The sequence below is a fragment of the Conger conger genome, chromosome 8 (genome assembly GCF_963514075.1).
Source record: "Conger conger chromosome 8, fConCon1.1, whole genome shotgun sequence".
Lineage (NCBI taxonomy): Eukaryota > Metazoa > Chordata > Actinopteri > Anguilliformes > Congridae > Conger > Conger conger.
The window spans coordinates 4679576-4705732 of NC_083767.1; the positions used below are offsets into that span (position 1 = coordinate 4679576).

A 26157-nucleotide genomic window follows, 5' to 3' on the forward strand; every position below is an offset into this window, starting at 1 on the left:
CCACTACCTGCGCCGGGGTCGAAGTGACCCCCGCTGATGGAGAACAGAGGGCAACAGGCAACAACACAGCACGAACTCTCGTTTCGCTCAGTCAAAGTTTGGCCTTAACTACAGCAAGTAAATACACAAGATTTTTTTAAAGTTTTCTTTTCTTGTACAGTTTGAACGGTCCAGTAAACAAAAAATATCACATCAAAAAAACTTTGCGAAGAAAAACACTTCCTTTTGACTGAGTATTGATGTTGATTTAATGCAATTGCTTTAAATTAAACTGTCTATTTGGGACTGGCCAAGCTTGCATGCTCTTTTGCAGCAACGCCCTGTTCATTTAGTTAATTTTGTTTCCCTGTTTTTTTTTTTTTTACTAATAATGTCAGAACTGAAGTTTTCCATCTTGATTCTCAAAGCATGGGGGGGTATTTGCTGGCCTCTCGTATGATATAGCAGTTAATGATGGCATCAGCTCTCAACAGAAACACTCATCGCTGCTTCCTGATGAGCCTAGTAACATGCCCCGGTCCAGTGAGCTAATCTAATACTTGTTGTGTTTATTCACGGGGTTATGCAATGACAGCGCAGCACAGAGGGTGGTGCGTGTCTCCTGCCCGGGACGTTTTGGGCGTTTTGGACGCTGTGCAAGATCACGCTGCTCATCAATGCACTTTCATCTGCACGGTGAGGCTCAGCCAATGGACTGCTCCGCACACCACACATCAGATTGATGCCTGCTTGTGAGTTAATATTATTAGAGTGAGAACTGTGAAATGTGAGAACTGTCTTTGTCCTGTGAACAAAGTTTTGTGAACAAATCCTTGTTGCACACAACATACGCAGAATCGTACTGGTCACTCTAAAAATGGTTCCAGTAGGAACCCTGTGATTCCATAGAAGAACCCTGTCTACTTGCAGGTTTCTTCGTCCGGGTGCTTTCGCACTTCACACCTATGACGGTGGGTTCCATAAAGTTCTGGAAAGTGTTTTTTGTGGAATCAAGCCAAAGAGCCATTTCAGACCCATTTAGTGAATGTGTCAATAACGCTTTCAGACTATATTGTTCCAAAAAATCATTAAACATCATTAACCAACTTTTCTGATGAAATTGAACATTAATACGCATTCACAATTCAAATTCTTTAGTAACCAAAGTAAAACCATTCTAGCCCCTGAATAAGTCCACGGGACCTAAAATCAATGCTTCAGAGACATCCGGGAGAGTGGAGACATGGCGCTCGTTGGAAACATTTACCCCGACATTGTAAGAAGGCTCTTCCCGCTGTGTGAGCCGGTTCAGCATTAACCGAATTCCGCTTTTTGACGAGAGAAAGTAAATCAGCCGGGCGCTCCTCTTCCTGTTTATAATGCGCGCGGCGTGGGCTGACACGCCCGGGTGTCGCCGGTGGGAAGGGGGAGGCTCGCCGCGCGGAGAATAAATAAAATGGCCGACCGCGTTTGTGTAAAGGTTAGCGCTCGGCTAATGAATACTCAGCCTCTGCGAGGCTTCGCCCCTCCAGATGCCAATAAGCTCATTTGAGGTGACACTGGAACAATGTCATCGCAGAGGGGAGGCCTCGTGGAAAAGGTGTGTGTGCCCGCGCGGTTGGGGCTAATCCCTTCCTGTCTGGGTGAAAATGATCCTGCACTTTGCGGTAATTACTTTTCCATCCTGCTCCTTACGCGGGGAGAGCTGCGGACTGAAAATAAGGACATTTTTCTAAAGAATGTTTGCTGATTAGCACATGTAAGCGGGGCTTGATTCTGCATTAAAAAGGTGCTTCAGAGAGGTGTGTGTGTGTGTGTGTGTGTGCGTGCGTGTGCGTGTGTGTGGACGGGGTGTATTGATTGTCAAACAGGAGTAGGAACATGATTTCCTCATATAAATATGCACAAAGGTAATATATGCAGAAAAATAAGATGCAAAGATTTATTTTGACATTTTTTTGTACTGAAAATACTGTGTGTGTGCATTGCATCACTGTATATTGTGCCAACATTATATATGTGGATATTTCATGATTAGACCTGTATTGTGTATAGACACACGTCATATTTTCTCCATACTGAACGTCAGGTCTTCACCTGCTTAACTTGTGAGGGTGTCCAATGAACAATGCAAGGTCGGTGGTTCTAATCCCGGTGTAGGCACAATAAGATCCGCACAGCCGTTGGGCCCTTGAGCAAGGCCCTTAACCCCGCATTGCTCCAGGGGAGGATTGTCTCCTGCTTAGTCTAATCAACTGTACGTCGCTCTGGATAAGAGCGTCTGCCAAATGCCATTAATGTAATGTAATAATGTAATGCATATATCAGAATATCACGGAGACAGATCTGCATCTCATTTCTCTGTAAAACGAACTTGAATGAAAGTGATTCTTTATTCGCAGTCTGAATTTATAATATGATTCCACTGTGTACACAGTGACTTGATGAACATTTGTCCTTTACTTTGACTTACAATTAAAATCCATGTCTTCCTCTTTCTACACAAACTCATTTTCACACAGTTTGATGGCTCAGCTCTCGGTTTGTTTCTGCAATGATTGAACTTGTTATACAGTGTGGGGGCAATAGCCACAAATAAAATAAAAAATCCACACCTGTATCTGCTTTGAGGTGCCAGTTTCTCAGTGAAACAAGTCAGAAAGCAGTTCTCACATCATGCATTTCTCTTTCCACCATATGGTACAGTCAACTACAGTGCAATCCTGCCATTTTCCTCTGCTAGGGTAATCCAATTAAGACTAATGGGAAAGTAGCTTCCATACTAATTAACATTGATGTATATCAACAGGACACCAACAGTGCAACATAAACATCAACAGTACTTGGATAAGAAGGTGGTGTTATTAATGTGTATTTAGGTATTAATAACTGATTTATAGCCCTTTCCAATATAAATGTGCTATCCTCTCACACACCCATATTTGGAAACATATCAGCAGGAAAGTGTTTTGAATACAAATGTTCTACTTCAGAAGGAGACACAGAAAGAGGGCAAGGAAAACAAAGCTTTGGAAATAATTTATGTTTTACCAGTAATTATGTTCACTATCACTATAGGACTGGGTTAGGGTTCACTGCAGTGAAGTCATTTACATCAGTAAATATCATTCGGAGAAGCATTACCCGCAGTGAGTTCATTTGTGGGCTGTCTTGCATGAAATTCCAGATTTTGTACCCATGGACATCCCAGGCATCAGCAAGCTCTTTCAACATGGCTATCGCCTTGAAAGTATTGTTTGCCTGTACAAAGAAATACATAAAATAAAAATTAATAAAGGCAAATTTGCCATGAAAGGACAGACTCATGAGACAGGAGGCAATGAAGTGCAGTAATAAAGATAAGTGTTAGCAAAAGCATAGTATTTCTATTGCCACTCTGCTTCAGATACGCAAATAGTTTTTAATCCAAGAAAAACCGGCCAAAACCACACTCCAATCCTGTCGACAAAAACAGTAGATTTGTGTTTATATAATCATACTGTGTAATGATTTATATTGATACCACGTACGCATATATAAAAGATCATGCATTCTCATAATTAAATCTATTCATAAATGATTAACAGGCAATTCTGAGTTGAATTATTTTCATAAATATCAGCCAAGAAGATATAAACACGCCAGCACACTGTCAATGAAGCAGTATCACACTGCTGTCACCGTTAATATAAAACAAAACGCAAACTCTAATACTTCAGCACACGACAGCACGGAGAAGCTGACAACCAAAACAGAGCTATCACCAAAAGCGGCTGCAAATCCATCCATCCAAAAACAATGCTGCTTTATCCACAAGCCTTTTTCTCATGCCTATAGGCACCTAGATGTACCCTAGGTAGAAATGTACTTCTGTAATTTAACATTCATAAGAATGGATGGGCTGCCAGTAGGAATACAAAGCTACTAACGTTTAATATTTTCACGTCACAAAAATGTGCCAATATCATATATGCGGAGGAATAAGTGCATACTGTACTTGGATATCTAATATGATGCTAGCTAAGCAAAATAACAGAAGTACTACTGCAGATGAATCCTGCCGTTACACAATCTTAACCGACATGTTAACAGAGTGAGTGAGGCTAAAAGGCGGTTAGCAGGATGAAGGAATGTAACGTTGACTGCTGGCCTTTGGGAGCTTTTCCACACTAAAACCACAGAGTGAGAGTGAACCGGTGAGTGGATGAGATGTCGACCGCAGGAGTTTCACCTCAATCAAAACCAATAGGGAAACAAAGCAAGGCAGCTGACCATTAAGTTAACCATAAAACATAAAAAGATACACTGTGAACCCTGAATGCAATTTTGACAAGTATGTCTAAAACATTAGACATACTTAAAAGTTATACTTAAACAGATTAAGCAAGCAAGTAAGTAAATAGAGTGTGAACAAAACTTAGCATGTTGCCAATTTATGATAATTACATTTTGGCACTTTCAAACCACCTCTAAAACATACTATGTACCAGACCAAATATAACATGGACAACTGCTGATTCTGGCCAGGAAGGAATAAGATGTCTATGGATGATTGGCTGGGGCAAAGACTAAGAAGGAGAAATTGACTGAACCTTCACACTCGAATGCTTTTTCCCCCACAAGAGAGAGCGCTGCCTCTGGCCTGCTCGTTGTCTCCCAGACGCACTTTCCCTCTCCAAACTTTTCAAAGTAAACTTTCCCGAGGTTCAGAGGTGTGGCCGCCGGACAATGAAACATCATGGAGGCTCTTTACCTCTTTGACAATGAGTCTGGTGGCGACTGTGTCGGGTGTGAAGAGGACTTTCCCCTGCAGCAGTGGTCGAAAGGTGCTCCACACGTAACGCAGTCCTGGCGAGTTCTCCAGTGTGTGGACGAGGTTCTGACAGAAGGCACCTGCAGGGAAAGGAAATTAAATAACGGATTATTTTTGCGCGGATCGAGCGGTATGCCAAACCGCAGTCAGACGCGGGGTAAATAATCGCATCCCGTGGTGACAGTTGATAGGTAACGCAGATTGATCGTTTGAATTTGAGTAACTGGCCTGTGGAACATAAAATACTCCTCTGTCTGTTTCTCCCTTGGTACATTTTCGATTAATAAAACTTATTCATGCATGATGCATTACTCTTCAGAAATATTTGATACACCAAACAAAGAAAGTATTATTTAGAACCATGGGTTCCGCCATCGAGATTGTGAGTTTTTAAGTATCACCACAATATCCATTTTAGGACTTCAAACCTCAGGCGTATAAACATCAGCTCGAGTGTCTACATCCGATCCCGTGCCATTCATCTGAAACGCCACCATGGCTCAATCAATAAGCCTCTTCTTTAAATCAGTGGCAGTCCTCCAACATACATTGGTTATACACAGTCAATAGGCGTATCCAGCCACACTGGCCTCGTGACCAGTCTTGTGAGAGATATGAAAATGGCAACAGATGTCTTAATAGTTAATAACATGTTTTATGTAATATTTGGTCAACCGGGAAAATAAATGGGTCACTCTTTACAATAAGATTCATGAATTAACATTAACTAATGTCATTGTTAACAAGAATTAATGATGGAGGAAATACATTAATTAAGCATGGAATTAATGCATTTGTTAACAACTAACTATTTGTTACATGCATATTTATACATTCGCAAACCATAGGATGAACCTATAATTAGTTAGATTAGTTAAGTATGTGTTAATTAACCATTAACTAATACTTTTACATATTTTTTCATTCAAGTACGAATTGGCAATGAATGTAGTTGTTAACAGTTAATTGTGTACAAATACATTAACAGATTAACTTCTCAGCGGTAGTTAGTTATCAACTACATTAGTATTACCTTATTGTAAAGTGAGACCATTAAATGAGCGCATGGCAGAGAAGCCTAAATTATATCATTGTAGGGGACAGTGTGAAATATTGGTTAGGAACCTTGGCATCAAACTCATTTTGATTCTCAGCAAGAATGTTTGGAGTGCACCTTTGAACCTAAAATATTTTACTACACCTGCCACTGCATAAGTGGGCCTCACAGAAACATGATCCCGGTGTCAGTTCCTCCAGATAAGACTGTCTACTAAATCCCATGTCAAGAACTGATGTAAGAAAAATCCCCTAACTCCATTGGCATGAGTATTAAATACAGAGTAACATGTTCAGAGTTTAAGTGTGATCAAATGTACTCTGTCAGACTAAAATAGACTCTTTTGCAGTTGTTTTAACCGATGTTGAATGTTTTACTGTGTATCGTGCATTTGGTTTAAGCAGTCTTTTTTCACAGGCCTCTGTTAATTGGCTTAGTCATTACATTTACATTTGACATTTTAGTCATTTAGCAGACACTTTTAATCCAAAGCCACTTACAAGCGCATGGGTTCCTGAACAAGTGAAAAGCATCAAATCCAGAAATGACAAAACATGCATACAGTCTGTGTTGAAATATGGGAAGGGATTCTGCTGTCCTGACAGTGGTAGGCAGGTCATTCCACCACTGAGGAACCACAAGGTGACTAGAGCTGGCAGACTGGAGTGGTCTTTCTGGGGTGTAGTGAGCAATTACAGTCTGGATGTATCATAGCGGAGTCCCCTTAGCAGCCTGCAATGCCAACGCTGGTGCCTTGAAGCGGATGCGTGCAGTAATAGCCAGTGGAGGGGGGTAACATGGCTTCAGCACTGCCAATGTCCAAGTTATGTGTTCAGAAGTAGGGCGGCCTGTAGCGTAGTGGTTAAGGTAAATGACTGGGACACGCAAGGTCGGTGGTTCTAATCCAGGTGTAGCCACAATAAGATCCGTACAGCCGTTGGGCCCTTGAGCAAAGACCCTTAACCCTGCATTGCTTCAGGGATTGTCTCCTGCTTAGTCTAATTAACTGTACGTCGCCCTGGATAAGAGCGACGTATCTGCCAAATGCCATTAATGTAATGTAATGTAAAAGTTGCCTCTACAGTGACACATAGAGGATCTGCATGGAACTACAGGCTGGGCTCTTAAATATACTGGGCTATACTGTAGAGAGAAAAAAAGCTCTTTGGCCTAATTATGAGCTAACCCCTTGCCAAAGTGTTGAAATACAGAACCACTCAATGACTGAAGTCTGTAACATTCCCTTTAATAGGCTCTTCATATTTATATACATTCCTTTGTTTAATAGACTGGTAAGAATCTCAGGGTAAGAAAGTATTTATGGGATCATAAAACGCTGCATTAATTTAGGTGCTAATGAGCAATCTGACAGTCCAATACTGACCAATACAGTGCTAAGGATTTCTGACACAGTACTGCAAATAATATGTACAGTGTATAAAAATTATATTCATACATATTTAAATATATCCTTTTAACCAGCAACAGATTTCATGGTATTTGCACACACACATGCATATGAGTACTCAGGAGAATATGTTGTCTTTTGATTAAATATTTCTCACGGATACTTGCTCTGTGGTGGGCTAAAAACCTGTGGAGTATTTTACAATCCTGTTAATTACTGATCCAGCGTTATTAACGTCGTTCTGATGAGGAATTTTCAACTCAATGAAAGGTCCTAAATAAACGTATTATTCATTTTACATTACATTTGAGTAATTTGGCAGAATAGTTAAAAACTGAATCAAATCAATATTTTTTGTGACCACCCTTCGGTGTTAAAACTGCATCACTTCTCTGAGATAGCCAACGCTGTCCTGCAGTTCTATAAGACAATCAGCAGGGAGGTTGTTCCAAGCATGTTGGAGAACTTGCCACAGTTCTTCTGCAGACTTTGGTTGGCTCCTTGCTTCTGATCTCAGACAGCCTTGATCAGGTTTTTATGTAAAAAGTAGTCAATTGCTTACAGTAATATGTTACTTTTTAAACTTAAATACAAAAATGTCTCTATAAAATTCAATCTTTTGGAGAAGGAATATTTGGAAATCTCAAATGTGTTATTTTATACTAACACACCAGAAGATAAACATATATATAATAAAGGCTAGGGTGCCTAAGACTTCTGCCCAGTACTGTACATACTGTGTATGAATATTTCTGGTTGTTTGTTTGTTTGTTTGTTTGTTTGTTTGTTTGGGGAGTGTAGGACATTTTTGGCCAGCATTCTGGATGAGGTTTCTTCAGCTCACACATAAACAATGGTCAGAAATACATTTGGATAGGAAATGCTAAAGGTTGGATTGCTAAAAATTGTATTTAGCATTATTGCCAAGTAATACTGAAGGATATATTGGATTTTTTTAAAATTCTGTAAGTAATTATTTCTCCCTTGATAACATTCCTCCTGGGATGAATTCACAGTTTTGAAGGTGCCCCCCAAAATAAAATAAACATATAAATAAAGAGTGATCATCAAACTAAAATTTAGGATCTGCAATCTTTTCCCTGAGTAAATTAATTAATTTCATAACCCATCACGTTGTCTAATATTCATAGAACTTGCCCAGTCAGCATTTTAGTTGCATAGTTGTATGGTAATTAGACACATATGCATAATCTATAAGATATACAACTAATTGCATTCAAATTAGAGGTATTTAAAATGGCAACATCTCAAAAGGTCAATGCTGTCAAAAATGAAGTGATGGCCTGACCCAGCAGGGCCAGTCTGAATATATGCAAAGACAACAAAACGGTGAGAAACGCCAGAGTGCCTTTCGCAAACAGGAAACAACAGCATTCGTGCTATTATTGTCCGACAATTCAATCTATTAACGAGGTGCAGACCCCACAAACGCTGCTGAGAACACAAGACAAAGCTTTTTGGATGCAGTAAGTGAAAAATAAACTGTGCGTTTAACCACCGAGGAACCCTTTTAAAACGATCACTCAACCGGTTCAGAATTGAATCCATTTACACTCTGCTGTTTGACACATCTTCAGGAAACGGACGAGTGTTGTGTTTGTGGCCTTCTGAAGGCAGAGATGGGCCGATCAGCCCACAGAGCTTCATTTACATCTCATCTCCTGTGCTAAAAGCACCAAATGATGGCGGCACTCAAACTGTAAAAACGGAAAATAAAATCATTACAGTCCCTACCGCACAGAAAATAGACCATTAAAATAGGAATGTAAAAAAAAAAGGTTTACATTTGAGATGATTATACAATAAAAACTTAATATCACACTGTATCCACTGGGACTGTCTTGAGTCTTGTGTTGAATGGCAGGAGGTTATCTCAGTCCACTACAGTCATACAGCTACGGCAAGCTACTGTACTGAACTCTGAGCACGTTCGCCCCGAATGAGTATAATTGTAGAAGCGAAAAATAATCAATTGATTTAATATCCAGTTTTCCACATTCTATTGGTAGGCTTTAGCTTGAAACCACTTCCCCCGCCCACATTATCATTATCTTAAGAGGTTAATACTACAGTACAATTCCCCCCCAAACCTTCTTGTAATGATGCTGGGGAAAAAAGTGAACCGGATAACTCAAGGTGTTCCCCCAAGTTTAATGGGACGGTACTGCAGGTGGGTTCTGTCCGATAGAGGCTCCATGGGGTCAATACCAAGAGGGATGTGGTCTACCACAGGCCGCTGTCGGCACCTGATTGGAGTTCTTTTTATTATTCCTCCTAAACAGTCCAGTAAAATATGTTTCTGAAAACATTCGAGGCGAGAAATAAGCAATACATTTGCTGAATCTTCAGTCATATTTTATCTGCAGCACCTAGTTTGAAGGTTTGATCCTGGTTTTGTGAGTGGTGCGAGCTGAGCTGGACACAGTTGGTTTGCACGGTCCGATCATTAATGCAAATACAGGACCAGTGAAGGTGCAGGGCGAACACGCTCCGCAAGCCTCTCCATAGAAAATGAGTGGAATGCGTCGCGAGCTGAAGTCGGGTTGTGAACACAAAATGTGTCATTAACCGACAGAAAATGAGATGCCAAGGTAATAAATGGGAAGAGTGTCGCATCTATCTTGGCGCGTTTTGAGGTGCGCGCGTGTGCGCGTGTACATCCCCGCGTGCGTATTTCAGCATATCTATAAACTTAAAATTCTGGCAGTTAAGGACAGAGGTTGATGCAATGAGGTGTAAGAACCTCTGCATTCCCTCAACCCTAATTCCAGCTCGAGCTGGGATGCCATCTTTTCCCCCCCCGCTGGAACCTGCCCCGGAGCTTCCAAATGTGAGCCACAGCTTAGAGACTGAGTCCGGCGGCAGAATTCTCCGGAACATTCACAGGAGGTGGCACCAAAATACGCTGTCAGTAATGACGACATCCGGTACAAGACACAGCCCGACACATGATTAAGCAATTGCATCATGCAGTCATCGGAATGACTCTCATTATTGTAATGTACGCACAGAGAAAGCTTCCCTGCGAACAAATCATGCAGTGGATATCATCTGCTCCCTCGGCAGCACCTGAGACCCGAGTGAGAGCACTTTCACATATTGTTCTGAATACATAATGGATTATAATGCATAAATTCTACCTTTTCCGGCACTTAGCATTCATTACACAATTGTGGTGTCACGGACACAGCTTTTCTCTTGTTTTTTTGTGTGAAAATATAATCGTAAAATTGCAGAATTCACGCACAGCAATCCAAAGTATCTTAAAAATACTAAAAAAACATGACAGTGATTTGTCTGACATTTCTGTATCTGTAAAAACTGTCTCTGTAGTAAGTATTCAGCCTTTTTACAAAACTAGTTTCCAAAAGAGGACCAGGCACATCGCTCTAACCTGTTTCCAGAAGATGTGAACAGCATCTCGGCAAAGAGGCGACTGATGATGGACTTACTTACCCGAAAATACAAATGAGAATGAAGTATGAAATATTTTATGGATTAAATATTTTTTCTCTTTAAAACCCCGGCATGGATTGTGGCAGGTCATGAATGCTCCTCTGTATTAGCCATCATCCTTGAACCCTGGACATACTGCTACCATCTGTAAAATCGTATTATAATAATACATATTAAGATAATAAAAAATTAATATTAGTCTTTATTATTATTATTATTATTATTAAATCAGCCTACTTTGCAGCAAAGCCCTTCTGTTTCTTCTCTAATAAAGGTTATTCAGACGAGAATATGATTTGCCTGGTGCATCTTTTCTAATAAAGTTTATTTAGACAAGAACATGATTTGCCTGGTAGAGACCAACGGATTACTTCTTTCATCATGTGTGTTTGAGATAACCTGTATATGTATGTATGCATGTATGTATGCATGTATGTAGGTCAAAGGCAGGGCACATGGAGGCAAATTCTATGTATCATGTTTAAATGTTTTTTAAAAACTGATATTATGAGAGGCACGATTTAGATCTTAGGCCACGCAATGTGAAAATGGCTCTTTTGGTTTTTCAGGCTTTGAATTATTAACAGCATTTCCATGTCAGCTAGCTGAGAAAATTGTTTTGTACATATGAGAGAGTCATGCATTATATATTGTAGCTTAATTGGAACTGAAGACAAAAAATAAAGGCCTTTGCCTTTCCTTGGGAAAGTAACTGAAGAAGTTAAGGAATTTAAATCATTTTCTCACTGACAGCATTTGGGGTTGTGTTTACTTATAGTCTACATTACCATATAAATTAGGCCCAGATATTAAAGTACTCATTGAAAAAACCCACAGCACAAAGCTTACTAAAACACCAGCGTCATGGCAACCCCCGGGACAGCTACGCTAGGGTGGTGTTAGGGACACGGACAAGACCTCAAAATGGGGCCCTACTACCAGGCAACCCAATCCTGCACTACTGACAGCACTATTTTAAGGGCCTGTGTCCATCAGGGCCAGTGGACCAATCGCTGTTCCCCCCACAGGACCACTGCGAACAGGTACGACTCGCAGAATACACGGAGAAGAGAACTTTCAGCCCGCATCAAACATCGCCCCAGCTGGAGAGCAGAGCTGAGAAGCCCCCACACAGGGTGAAAATGTGGGGTGTTCAGAGTGTGAAAAACACCATTACAGTCGCTACACTCGTCCCAGGTTAGAAACGCATACGCAGCGAGGTGCGCTAGTGTCACGCAATCTCTTTTACCGAGATGAGATTCTCCGCAAAATCTAAATGTCAAGAGCCAGGAGAGGGGCCACACTTGTGCTGAATTGGCATTTGAGCAGAAGAAAATACAGAACAGTTTGAAGGAAAACAGCGTTTAAGGACTACTTGCAGTTTTAGTAGTAGCGCAGTTGGCATATTTACAAGTTCACTGTTGCGTGTTTTGATTGGAGCAGTGACATTTGCTGACTCAGTAGACTATATAGGAGACAATAATTATGTGTTGATTCATTGTAATTCATCACATTCAGATTTATTTTTAAAATTTTGTTTCTGTCCTGAAATTATTTTAAAGCTTTTTGGGTAACTTAGTTTCCTCAGAAAATGTCCATTATATGAAATTAAATTAATAAAATGAATAGACTTCTTTTCACACAGCTCATAAAGAAGACATGAGAGAAAATGTTATGAAGATAAAAAAAATTGAAGCATAAAATTAATTAACTCATTATTAATTATTTCAATAATTAAATAATTATCAGTTTATTTGTTAAGTACAATTAATCAAAGTATTACATGTGTTTATGGCCACGGCTAATCTTCATTGCCAGACCCTTCTTAGACAATGACAGATTATCTAAAAAACAGGAATATTGACACATTAAAAAAAACAAAACAAAACCAAAAATTACAGTTAAAACTATTATAATGTATTTTTATAATTAACCAATGAACCGTTGAGCTTTAGAAACATTGTATAGACGTTTCTCAGTATTTCTCTATTGTTCTACCAGCAACAGGTTCAAACAAAAACATCTCCTGCCAATGCAAATCAGTCTTCATATCAGACTGGAAGCATAATATCCAATCCAATCCAGCTTTCCCAAAGCAGACACTGCCAGGAAAATCAGCCACCACCTGCACCAGCATATGAGAAAAAAGTAGATTTTTCTGTAGTTTCATGAGAAGCGGAGAATGAATTTTACTCAAACGTGAGTAAATGATCTCCTTTTTGCAAGTCTGAGGGACGTCAAAGCCTTTACCCGATTCGACCCGCAGATCGCAGGGAAACCGCGCTGCACAACGCGACCTATAGCTCAGCGCCACCCCTGTCTGCTGCCACGCTCACGGCGCGTGTTATTAATTGGGAGAACAGCGGCGAGATCCGTCTTTAGCGGCACGCTAAGGGGAGGGGCACAAGCTGAGGCGTACCTGTCCCACAGGACTCCATGCCGTCCTGTACATTACGCACGGCGTTCATTAATCATCGGGCCGGCGGCGTGTGCGTCCCCCCCCCTCCTCCGGGGGCAGCGCTGAGCTGCGCTCCCCCCTCCTGCAGTCTCCGAGAGGCTCCAGTAGCTGTCTGACAGCCTAATGAATGTTCATCACAGGGGCCTTATGCAGCATTATTAAGAGCTGGACAGCAAGGGGATCCATCACAGAGTATTCCACAGAGCCTTCTGGAAAAATTATCTCCCTCTTTCTCTCTCGCTCACACACACACGCACGTACGCATGCAAACAGACACACACACACATAAACAGACACACACACACATAAACAGACGCACACACACACACCTGCACACAGACACACAGACACCCACACACACATACAGTACACATATATATGCACACGCACACAAACACATAAACATACTCACACACACATGCGCACGCACACACGCACACACGCACACACACACACACACACACACACACACACACACACGCACCCTCCTAAAGATTTCCCGAGACTTAGTCTGCTCTAGCTAAGTGATGTATGCATTAACGCCGACTACTTCATTAAACCCAGATTCATTTTAGCATTCACCTTTAAAAAAGAAAGACTATTCTTCACTGCAAAGTATTCACAAATACAGGACTGTTAGTCATTCAGCAGGAAGTGTCTCAGTGGTCTGCCTTCTTCCCCTGGCTCCTCCATCAAAGCTGCAGCATTGTGCATCTGCATACATTTACTGTAGAGGTGTCAGCTTATGAATATATAAATATCCTCCATGATTCATTCAAAACACAAAAAACTGTGTGAGGAAGGGGCTGAGCTGAGAGGTGGCATTGCCATTTATCCTGTAAAAAAAAAAAAACTCAGTCTAACTGTCCCTGTCTGTGGGGAAAGTTACTGCTACAGCAGAGGGCTATTTAACCACGCTCCTGATCCCTGCGTAATGTCGTTAAATGTGAAACATGAACGAAACCGCGATTACAAAGGTTACATTACCCGCCATTTAAAGTGATCTTCGGAGTAGTTAGTGGTCCAATCCAGTCACATTTCTCTTGTAACTTATTTTCCTAAGGCAGAATTCACACAGAGAATGTTGATGGTGGATTGTTTTACTAAATTACAGTGTCAACAAAGAGTACCAAATTGCTTGGGATATAACTCTATTCTGTAAGAGTGGTGCTTCTTAAAAACCTTTTACTGACTTACAAAGAGCCGGCAATTAGTTGTGCAGCGTACCATGGCTTTTAATTAGACTGTGTTCCTTTAAAAGGTACACAGGAAACACTGTTCTGAGGTCACTAATAATACATTAATTTTAGGATGGAAAGCAAGAGCCGTGCTAAAAAAACTGACGATTTAAAAAACGATTTAGCAAGGATTGCAGCAGTCATACAGCAGCTTGCTGTATAACATTGGAGCTACAATAGCGGATAGAAAAACAGGCCAGATCTCAGCTGTGAGCACACTGGGCTTTCTCAGGAATCGCAAAACAGGGCCGGGGCACTTATGACATCGAGTTGCTTGGCAGAGGAGTTCCACCAATTACGGACAACTTCGGTAACAGCACACCGAGTAACAAAGACGGTGATTGGTGGATACTTTCTGCTGACGTATCCTGCCTTCCTGTGGATATGAGCCGGTACCGCAGATCGCCAGAGGCCCTGTTTTCTACCATTAAGCTGAAGTCATGGCTTTCTTCTCCCTGTAATCCCCGCGGTGCTGGATGTTCAGACCTGAGATGATAAACAGTGAAGGACGGCTAGGTCGGGCGCTCAGATAGATCTGTTCCGCGCCGCCACTGGCTCAGGCTCGCAGGAACACCCTGTTAGACCCCTGTGAGGGCTCTCCTGGTGCTCCCAGGGGAGGCTGTGTGCTCTCCTGGTGCTCCCAGAGGAGGCTGTGTGCTCTCCTGGTGCTCCCAGAGGAGGCCGTGTGCTCTCCTGGTGCTCCCAGAGGAGGCCGTGTGCTCTCCTGGTGCTCCCAGAGGAGGCCGTGTGCTCTCCTGGTGCTCCCAGAGGAGGCCGTGTGCTCTCCTGGTGCTCCCAGAGGAGACTGTGTGCTCTCCTGGTGCTCCCAGAGGAGGCCGTGTGCTCTCCTGGTGCTCCCAGGGGAGGCTGTGTGCTCTCCTGGTGCTCCCAGAGGAGGCCGTGTGCTCTCCTGGTGCTCCCAGAGGAGGCTGTGTGCGGTGCACTGCTCTGTGCCAGCCACACACCATCCTCATAGCTGCGGTGCTCCATTAGCCAGGAGACAAAAACAACGCTTGATAACCGAGACCCGTTTCTGGGTAATGCTTTCGCACCTGCGTTCTCTCTGCGGTGGGCAACAGCATGTCCGTGCTCAGACCGTTCTATCACGCGACTCCCAACGCGTTTCCCAAATGAATCCCACAGCCTCCCATAACGCCCACTGGCAGGAATGTAGCATTATCACTAATCTGCTAATCTGTCAAGCCAAGAACAGATTTCATAACAAACAGAAAAAGATCATAATTAGTTATTTAGCTGATGCTTATATCCAAAGTGACTTACAGTTGATTAGACTAAGGAGGTGACAACCCCCCCCCCCCCCCGGATCATGAGCTCAAGAGCCCAACAGCTGAGTGGATCTTTTCAATGGCTATCGTGGCTATACCAGGGCTTGAACCACCAAACTTCCAGGTTCCAGTCATGTACCTTAGCCACTAGGCCACAGGCTGTCCCAAAGTACAGTGGGCTGCCCTGGAGAAAGACGTTCCTGGGGCACCAGAAGTGGCTCATGGTGAAGGTGCTCATCAGGAGTGTTATTAATCAGCGCTACTCAACTCCACGTCCTGCGGGGTGCAGCGTTTGCTACTCCACTTTTTCTTTTCTTTTTTTTTACTAATTAGCTTATCATCTGAACCAAGCAGGTACAATAATTAGTGAAATCAGGTGGTGTAGCAAATACTGCAGCCCGCGGGATGTGGAGTTGGAAAAAAAAGCATTTTATGGAAAAAAATATTGCTAGAGATATGTGACCATAGTATGTCACCAGAACACTGAGAGCTGAGTGACCCTATTTCTGAGACAATACCGCAATGCAATGCATATCGCCTTCGGATACTTACTGGAGTTATTGCTCTTGGCGTCCATCTCTGTCTCGTTGTATGTGAAAGTCATGAATTCTGATGTAGATACATTTCTGGAGTTTGTGGAGTTGTTCTCTGCCTCTTTACCACAGAGCAGTAAGTTTATACTGCCAATCATATCTGACCTGAAATCCAGGGAATCCGTTGCATTAAACAGAATTGAATTCTGCAGCCTGGAAACCTGTAGAAAGAACCAAACAATAAATTTGATATTTGAAAGTATCACTTATCCTAAGGAATCTTTTCTTTTAACATATCATATTAGCTTATGCTGTACTATATTATAAAACATTTGTCATAGAGCATTAGTTAGTTATGTTGCATTGCTTATTTACTTTATTTTCTGTCAAAGCAATTATGCCTTTCCTTCCAAATTATATTCACTACAATTCATGATCACTCTTCTGAGAAACATGCTTCATGAATCAATCTCAGCCTTTCCATAGGCAAGCACTGTACCAATGAGCACGTAATTCATTTGCTCTAAACAACCATAACCAAACAAACATCATATGCTAGAATATTTATCATTTTTACTATCAAATATTTTGCTCATGTATTCAGACATTTATCTTGTTTTGATAGCAGTTACAGTTTCCGAAATATATGACTGCAGCTTAAATATTTTTAACAGTTGTATTTCAAACATTAGAAGACAAACCTCCTGCAGCACTGGTAACAAATCTGCGGCTGTTTTTCTAACCAACTCGCGGGTTTCAATTGGATTCACACCCATAGCCTGGGGAAACTGGATAAATGAAAAGTTAGTTTATTTACTCTTTACTCTTATACTTATACACCCAGAGCAGCATAGCGGCCATTTTGTGCCAAAGTACCAGCAGCAGCAAAAACTGCTTCAATTTTGCCCTTTCAACAACTAAATATTGTGATTCTGAAAAAACTTTATTAGCTTGTTGAGTTATGAGTCATGGAGTTACAGGGTTTATGACTAAATATAATTTGTAATAATAGAGCTTAGACATAGAAGCAGAACACAATACCCCAGTACTCCATAATATGTAATGTGCTGCAGAACGAAAAATAAATAAATAAATAAATAAATAACCCCTTCCGAGTATGTATTGTAATCTGAAGCACAATACACCGCAGAATGGAATATGATAAGTTCAGTTGGCTTTGGTGCTAAGCTTATTTAATTTACTCCACGACAATGCTGAAAAACGACAATGCTGAAAAAACAAAAAAAACAAGCAAAGTTGGTCGCTGGTTGACCAGTTCAGACCAGCTCTACTCGACATTGTTTGACCAGCTCAAGCGACTGTATGTTTGCTGGTAGCTGGCAATTTCACGCTGGTCACAGCTGGAGTTTAGCCCAGGGCCTTCAGACCATTCTGCACAGCCTGTACTCTACTGAAGACTCTGCTGACATTGAATACGGTCAACAGCACAGCACACATTATTTAAAAATAATACACCTGCGTACAAAAAGAGAAACAACCCTGTCTAAACTCAGAGAGACATCTTTGGCAAAAACCAGACTACTATTAATTATAGTGTGCATTAATATTAGTCCAGTCTTGCACAAGGTACTGATATACACAAAGCATAACATTATTCTGTTTTTATTAAAGAGGTTCTGTCATCCAGACTGAAGGACTTTGAAAACGTCACCTATTCACGTCTCTATACCATTATTCTTCTTTTCTTACATATACTGCATGTATAATAAGAGTATAAAGTGAAGTTATGCGTGTGTAATACCCTTTTGTCATTTCTGTGGCTCGCAGTTATGTAAATTATAATGCTAGAACACTTTGGTAGTTGTACTACAAAAACATATGATAAGATATAATGACACATACAGTGCACACAGTATAAGACTACATCTGTGCAATGTCAGTGTTATAATAAATGGTAAATGGTAAATGGAATTTATATAGCGCCTTTATCCAAAGCGCTGTACAATTGATGCTTCTCATTCACCCATTCGTACACACACTTGCACACCAATGGCGAGTGGTTGCCATGCGAGGCACAGCCCATAGCAGCCAGAGGGTAAAGTTGTGCGCACAGGCATGTGCTGTTATAACTACTCACGGCTGCGGCTAGTTTCCGGCGGTCCGTGTTTCGTTGGAAGGCGTCCCTGGTGTCGTTCACCTGCCTGGGCGTCAGGGCGCAGCTGATGTTCTGAAAGGTCTCTTTGTCAGCGCTGGAGTTAAACTCCAGGGCGGTGCCATTGCAAAGGACGTCCTTCAGGTCGTTGTCCCTGGAGAGTCTCATCGCCTTCACAGCACACAGGTCAAGCGAGACGTGTTAGACATCACCGGCGGGCCTTCATTATAGCGCTGAGAGGCATTTTCTCAAGTAGTAATTGTTGGGAGCAAGTAAGTGTTACAAGCGTTAAATGAGGAATAAGTGTTATTATTGTGAGTAATCTTGGACTCCAAGGATATTCCGGGGCCAGCTTTGGTATACCCCAGTGGATGTTTGTGTTTAAATAACATACCCCTGGTCAATTAATGTTTTTGTCAAAGTTCACATTTGGCTGTGACTTGACGTATTTTGACGAATGCATTTCTTCAGAGGTAATCACATTAACAGGTATAAGTAAGTATTGAGCTTTTGAATACATCCCTACGCACTTTCGGACCAGCATCCTGTAAGCCTCCATACTGCACAATAGTTTTGTATGAGTAGGGGATCTTTATACTGTATCTAAAGCATAGCAAATAAAAAGTGATAAATATGCCTGTTCTAATTTGTGAAATTAATGCAATTATAGTTTCTTAAAGAGACTACACAGGAAATGCAGACATCTGCAACTCATAAGAATTGCTCAATTAAAAAAATATAAACTCTCTTTGTTTCTGTACAGTAGCTATTAATTCTACCAACTGTCCAAACTCATCCATATTTCTGTTAGCCGCTTACAGAGAAATGAAAGGCGCAAATTATAAAGCAGACAGACCAGCGTGCCGGGGCTGACCAGGCCTCCAGGGCACCCAGTGTGGTGGTGGCAGAGCTCCATAACTGCCTGTGGGGTAAATATTGGGCACACTAAAGCCTTGGCCCTCGAACCGAATCAATCATCACCTCGCATATCTCTCCACCTCAGCTTATCAGCATACAATACATTTATCCATTATACTTAAAAAAAAAATATATATATTTAAGTAGAACTACGACTTATTTCGACTCTGTAAAATATGACTGATGTTTTTTTTTTTCGTTAAATGAGAAATGTTTCAGTCACACTGAACCCCATGCATCTTTGTCTGGGTTCAGGAAGGCAACCACCAAGCCTGGTTCAGTCCTGCTCGGATGTCTACCTCGATAAAAACCTGAACTAGGTATAAGGTTCTACCTTCATACGTTATTATTTGGGAATTGTAATAACTTTAATAAAAAGTATTAAAGGATTTGGACTATATAGCATCACACATGGATGATAGAAATCGACATAGTGGAGAAATTCAGATTGAGTAATTTCCTTCCACAGGAAATGTTTTCAAAACTGTCTATCTAAAGCATTGTTTTTGCCTTTCTGGCAAACAGCTTTGCCATTTTGAAAATTGCTATCACAGAGATATCATACAGATAATGTACTGCTGTTACAGTATGTCACAGGTTTGAGCATGATGGTGAAACTACGCTGCCTTAATGAAATCCTGACCCAGGGTGTGCGTCTCATCAGAAAGCACTCAAGGGCTTTCACACACGAAAACATGACGGAAATATGCGCATGTATGGTAACACGGGCCTTGTTCCGTCCGGCGCAGAGTTTCGGATGCGTTCTGTCCCCCTGTCCTTCATGCATGCACATGAGTATGGCAGCCCTGGCACAGACAACATGTAGAATCTATGAAATTGCTCTGCATTATATTTGTGTGGGAATTACGGGGAAGGGTGACTCACCTGACCGAGCCTGATTCGCGCTGACATTACGCTCTCCGCGTCCGATGCTGAAATTGAAAGGTTCTCCTTCAAATAAGTGCTGAACGTCTCGCCATCTCTCAAAATGCTCCTCAGAGGAATGGACCGGCCTTGAAGAGAGAAAGAAAGGACGAATGGATGAAAAACAGAATGGCCCAGAGACAGCAGGTCTGTTTGAAATATGCCCCATCCACGTTCTACATAATCTTCAATTAAATCATTATAGATGCATGTGTACAGAACCAGGGCCCATTGGGTCATTGTCTCTTTTTTTACTTCATCAATATTCTTCAGTTGTAGCCAAAGTAAGCAAGCAATGATACATTTGTGCTTGGGTAATAGGTAAGGCGTTTATATTATTGTTCAACTTATATTAAACAACATTTGCAGTTCCAGTAATACGATCTCTGATTGTGTCTTATTAATATGACTTACAGTCTGTTGACTGTTCTATTCTGTTGCATTGTCTTTGATCTCATAACCTGTGTATATTAATTTTGTTATTTGTTCATGGTTTTTTATTTTCTTTTGAAGGTTGTCCAAAAAGTCACTAAGGAAACAAGTTTACGTAGAGGTTTGTCAATTTAAAACGGCGAACAACCTGCCGAAACAATAAATTAATAACTGTTGGCATCATATCATTTAATATCCTTATTAATCTCCTTTGCATAAAGACCTTTATGAGGCAGTGTTGCTCATTAATTATTCTTTAGCTTGGGTATTTTGAAGGATTTAATTTTGCAAACTACAAGCACGATGACCTCAGAATGCAAATTCCGGGGGAGTGCTGTCAGGCCTCAGATTCCTGCCATCCCATTGCCTATTTGTAAATTAGGTTCCTTATGAAAAGCTGAATATCATCACACTAAATGAGCTCACTGCGCAACAACCCGCTATGAAGATAAACAATCTGACACTCCATAATGCAAATGAAGTCATAAATAATGAGGTGCTTTGGTTTTCAGAATATCTCAATAAAGCTACAGACGTTCGCCATGCACCCAACCTCTCGGCGCTGAAGTTGGAGGAGACTTCGTGTTCTGGTAAGCTGTAGGTCAGCACACTGAAGGTTTGGCCAAAATACCATTCATTGACCAGCCAATAGTAACAAAAGCTTGTCTTTCATTCAGAGAGGGTTAATTGCTTAATTATGTGTATGAGAGAGAGAAAGAGAGAGAGAGGGAGAAGGAGAAAGAGAAAGAGAGGGAGGGAAAGAGAAAGAGAGAGAGAGAGAGAGAGAGAGAAAGGGCTCATTACAATCCCTTATTTTTCTCCTCTTATTCTTTTTCTTTCTCCTTTTCTTGCCCCTAGCTCCACCATTCGGGAGAGGTTAGGAAAAGATTCAAATAAAAGTAAAGATAGGGACGTCAGTTACCGACGTGGCAGATGGGGAGAGGTGGATCAACAGGTCAGTCATTTATATATCAGGCTTTCTGAAAAAAGAAAACTTCAGCGAAGGATGCACTGGTGTTTTCTTACTCAAAGGAAAGATTGAGAGTTCCTAACTGCTCCTTCTATCTCCTAGATGGAACATTTAACAGGTTGGAATGTCCTTAAAGATGGCGGACCTCAATTGATTTCTGGGCCTGGAGCCAGGTAAGAAAAAAAGTGGAGAAAAATAAGTGATTGGGATGAGCCCAGAGATAGAGAGAGAGAGAGAGAGAGAGAGAGAGAGAAAGAGAGGGAGAGAAATAAAGAGAAAGAGAGAGAGAAAAAACAAAGAGTGAGAGAAAGAGTGAAAGAGAGAGTGAGAGAGAGAGAGAGAAAGTGGGAGGGAAAGAGAGAGAGAGAGAGGGAGTTAGAGATACCATTTTCCGTGTTGGAATTCTGCAGAACTGAATCCCATTCGTTCATATCGTTGGAAAGCTGCCGGTATTTGTCCAGGAAGGACTCGTTTGAGATCACCGCTTGCAGCTCAATCAACATCCCGGCGAGTCTACATGTAAATACAGAGCAAGTGGGAGAAACCATGATCACGGAGAGATACAGGGAAACAAGGAAACACAGGTTAGAGCATGATCGAGCATATTGACTCTGTAGGGATCACAGTTACATTAGATATACATACAATTTTAGGATCGAATGGCGGCAAAAAATAATAACTATTCATTATGTTGTTGTGCTCTGATATACTAGCAATAACTACAAATTGTAGTTTGGCTACAAACTAAACGAAATAAACATTATTTGCTTTATTATATGTGTTATGTTTGGTTCAATTATCTACAGTATGTTGTTGGACATACAGTAGATGATGCGTTGGAACATATATTGTTTATATTGATATGTTTAGCTCTCCTACATGGATGAGTTGAAGTTGTTGACTTGTCCAGGTGTTTCTCCTGGAGTTGGGTAGTTCACACAGGGGTTGTCAATATTGCACATCATGCCTTGTAGCCATGGCAACACACCAGCTGACGGCATGGCTTTATTAGGATAATGACCTGAGGAGAAAACCAAATAAAATAAAAATAGTCATGAAAATGGACTCAGTGAACTCAGGAATTATTTGCTATTCCGGTAACACTTTCAGAATATGACCAGTGGCAGTATTATAGATTTGTTTTGAAACTCTTGCTTGATGCAAGAAAGCTTATTTTAGAGTTCTCAAACTGTTGGGAACAGATCTTGCAGTGCCTACACTTATCACTTTCAGAATATCTGAAATATCTGTATATGTATATATTGTAGTTTATATATTATATATATATATATATATATATATATGTATATTTGTACACAAAGAACAGCCCTTGTACCAGGGAGCCTCTTTAGACAGCTTTTTTTGAAGTTTCCTTACATTGGCCCTTGTAGAAGGGCGGATTTGTTGCACGGACCCAGACCAGGATGATAAACAGGAAAAGAGGCCATACCAACTCAACCACCAGTCGGACCTGCAACATAAATAATGCAGTTCCCTTTTAATGATTCTCTGAAAAAAACGAATTATTAGTCATTGCAACGCACAGAAGCTTTCATCCAGAGTGGCACAGATTGCCTTCTACATACGGTCTGCTCATACAGCCTGCACATAAACACAAGCTATTGAGGTTAAGTCCCTCTCTCAAGGACACCGTTGGGAATTTAACCCACAACCTCTGTGATAGAAATCGAGTTCCCTCACCATTATCCTACATCATAATGTACCAGAGACACAGAAACGACACAGATTATCCCTCCTAGTTTATCTGCAGTCTGTCATGAGTCATCGGTGTCCACAGTTCCTCCAATTACTGTCACAGTCGACCGAGGAAAAAACTTGAAAAAAAATAATAAATGTGCTGGAGCTCAATTTCTAAACTATAAACTTGTCATTGTAATACCTGGAGTGAGGCCAGAAAGATTAGGTACTGTTCCACTTGAATAAAAGAATAATTTTATATAGATTTTTTGTACGTGCTTGAGAAGAATTCATGCTCATCACGGCCAAGCTCAGACTGCAGAAAAAGTAAAGATGTGACAACCAGCTGTCTCCCAGCAAGCAGGGCATGCTATTAAACATGCAGAAGAATTCAGGTGCAAACCGAGCATATGCTCTTCGCTTGTAGCCACAGAACACGTGGGACTAATGTCTGTATGGGGTTTTCTTGTCCAATATTTAGTTTGACGACTTTTTAGTCAAAGAACTTTAAGTGCACATGTGTAATTTCCATATGGTGTATTAATCAGATGCTTAATCAGACACTTTAAAACAAGCACCAGATCTCAGAGTTCGTTTTTTTTCCCACTCAGAAAATATGTGTTCCTCATAGAAATAGAAATCAAATAAAATAAGAAAACCAAAACTTAAATAATGAAATAAACAAACCGCTAAATGAATAAATACATTCTCTGGACCACTACCTTTAAACGAAAATGAAGAGCCTCTGAAATGTGTGTTTGTCCCTGACTGATCTCGCCCACCTCGCCAGCGAAGGCTGAACTAAGATGGAGGACGAAAGCCCCAGGTGTGTGTTCAGCGTGACCTAGAGCGGGGCTATGGCCGGTTTATTAAAGATGGCCGCCTCCCGGACCGCATCTCCCAGACTGCCCTGGGCCTGGCGAAGCCTGCCGCTCAGCTCAGTTAGGGTTGTTTTAATTTAGGCGATAAATCGGCCGTCTCCAGCCGCCCTTTAATGGGGGTCTCTTTACTGCTCCGGCCCCTCACCGCACTGGAGGTCTCCAGCGGTTATTCCCCATTCCCCCAGGGAGCCACTGGACCCATGATGTAGGGGCGGTGCTCTGTTTAAACGGAGCTGATTTTCGGAAACTGTTTTACTTTCACCCTCCACTGAACGCCATTCCGTGTCTCTGTTCCACTCGGGAAAAACAATAGGTTCTGCTTGCCTTGGCAAATGAGAGAGGTTTTACTCTCTCCCTGTCTCTCGCTCTCTCGTTCTCTCGCTCTTTCTCTCTCGCCTCGCTCTCCCTCTCTTGCTTTCTCCTTGTCTCTCCCACACACACACACACACATACATGCATGCACACACAAGGTCTCATTCTCACACACAAAAGATTATTGTACCTGCACACATGCAATGTCTCTCTCTTGCTCTCTCACTCACAAACACGCACACACACACACACACACACACACACGTCTCTCACGTACACAATGCGTCTCACACACATATACACACAATATCTCTCTTTCTCTCTTTCTCTCTTTCTCTCTATCTCTCTTTTCTCTCTCTCTTTACCACATCATACACGTCCAGGCTGGACAGTATGTTGGTCCGTCTCCCCTCCTCTCTCCGAGCAGAGACAATGCGTGTCTGCTCGTTTAATGCATCCTGTCCTTCTCCCTCATCCCAGATCAAGTGAAAGCAGGATTGGGAAGTCCCCGACCTGACAGCAGTGGCATAACAACAAGCCAAAACACCAATCTACCTAGCAACACTCAGCTCATAATATCTCCCGGTCCCTATGAGGCTTACACACGTATCAGATCAGCATGTTATGCAGCATGACACAGTATCAGATCAGCACGTTATGCAGCATGACACAGTACAGACAAACCCACATACACAACTCCACAGCTCAAACACAGAACCTGTGCTTACACACGTATCAGCTCAGCACGTTATGCGTTATGACACAGTACAGACAAACCCACATACACAACTCCACAGCTCAAACACAGAACCTGTGCTTACACACGTACCACAATAACATGCTATGCATCATGATGCAATACACACAAACGCACATACACAACTCCACAGCTCCTGTGTTCATTTCCCCCACTGCACTCAGTATATCAGTTTCATGGTTTCAATTCCATGAAATGTATTCACATCTACATGCAATGAGTATATTGCGCGCATTGTATAGGAAATGACAATGAATCAAAGGCTGCTGAATCCATGGAATGGCGTATATGTTTTGTAATATCATGGTAATGTATTTTATTTCAATATATTTTCCAGTTTCTGATTTCCATAAGGACATCAGAAATTCTTTCAAAGGAATTACAATATTTTCCATTTAGTGCCTGGAAAATATTATAACTGCTTAACATGTCCGTCAAAATATCAAATGCTGCAGCATTTAGGGGCTTTATTTTGCGACAGCAAAACAATGTCATTAAAGTTTCTGTAAGAAAAGGTTATCTGAAATGCATTGAATCCAAGTATTATCCTGTATTTAAATGAGGGAAAGTAAACATAGTTTCAATAGTTCAATGGTTCAGTTTGTGGGGAAAAACAAATTAAGACATACAGTATCTGTGTTAGCGATACAGCTAAGTATATCACCAGAGTATATCACCAGAGTATATCACCAGAGTATCTCTTCAGTACCTTTCTGTGTCAATGACTCGCATGGCTCAACCTGTTACAAAATACAGCTCAAATGTTGTATAAGTAGTTTTTTCCATTAAAAAAAAGTTTAAATTCAAACAAACAAATAAATAAACGGAAAAAGTTTTGTGCACATTTGTCTCTCAGGTCAGTTCCTTGGCTTTTCTTCGGTACGAGATGGAAACTCCCCCTGG

At 41.3% G+C, this 26157-nt stretch overlaps 1 protein-coding gene across 1 annotated transcript in view; it reads right to left on the reverse strand.

Annotated features, from left to right (window-relative positions):
• Positions 1-26157, reverse strand: part of LOC133135097 (phospholipid-transporting ATPase ABCA1-like) — a 149641-nt gene that overhangs the window by 120414 nt on the left and 3070 nt on the right. Inside the window, exons 2-10 of the mRNA XM_061251868.1 lie at positions 22984-23077; positions 22486-22627; positions 21992-22119; positions 20166-20293; positions 18348-18533; positions 16951-17037; positions 16293-16470; positions 4733-4869; positions 3124-3240 (exon numbers count right to left, since the gene is read on the reverse strand). Coding sequence (XP_061107852.1) covers positions 3124-3240; positions 4733-4869; positions 16293-16470; positions 16951-17037; positions 18348-18533; positions 20166-20293; positions 21992-22119; positions 22486-22627; positions 22984-23077 — 1197 coding nt within the window. The remainder of the gene's footprint in view (positions 1-3123; positions 3241-4732; positions 4870-16292; positions 16471-16950; positions 17038-18347; positions 18534-20165; positions 20294-21991; positions 22120-22485; positions 22628-22983; positions 23078-26157) is intronic.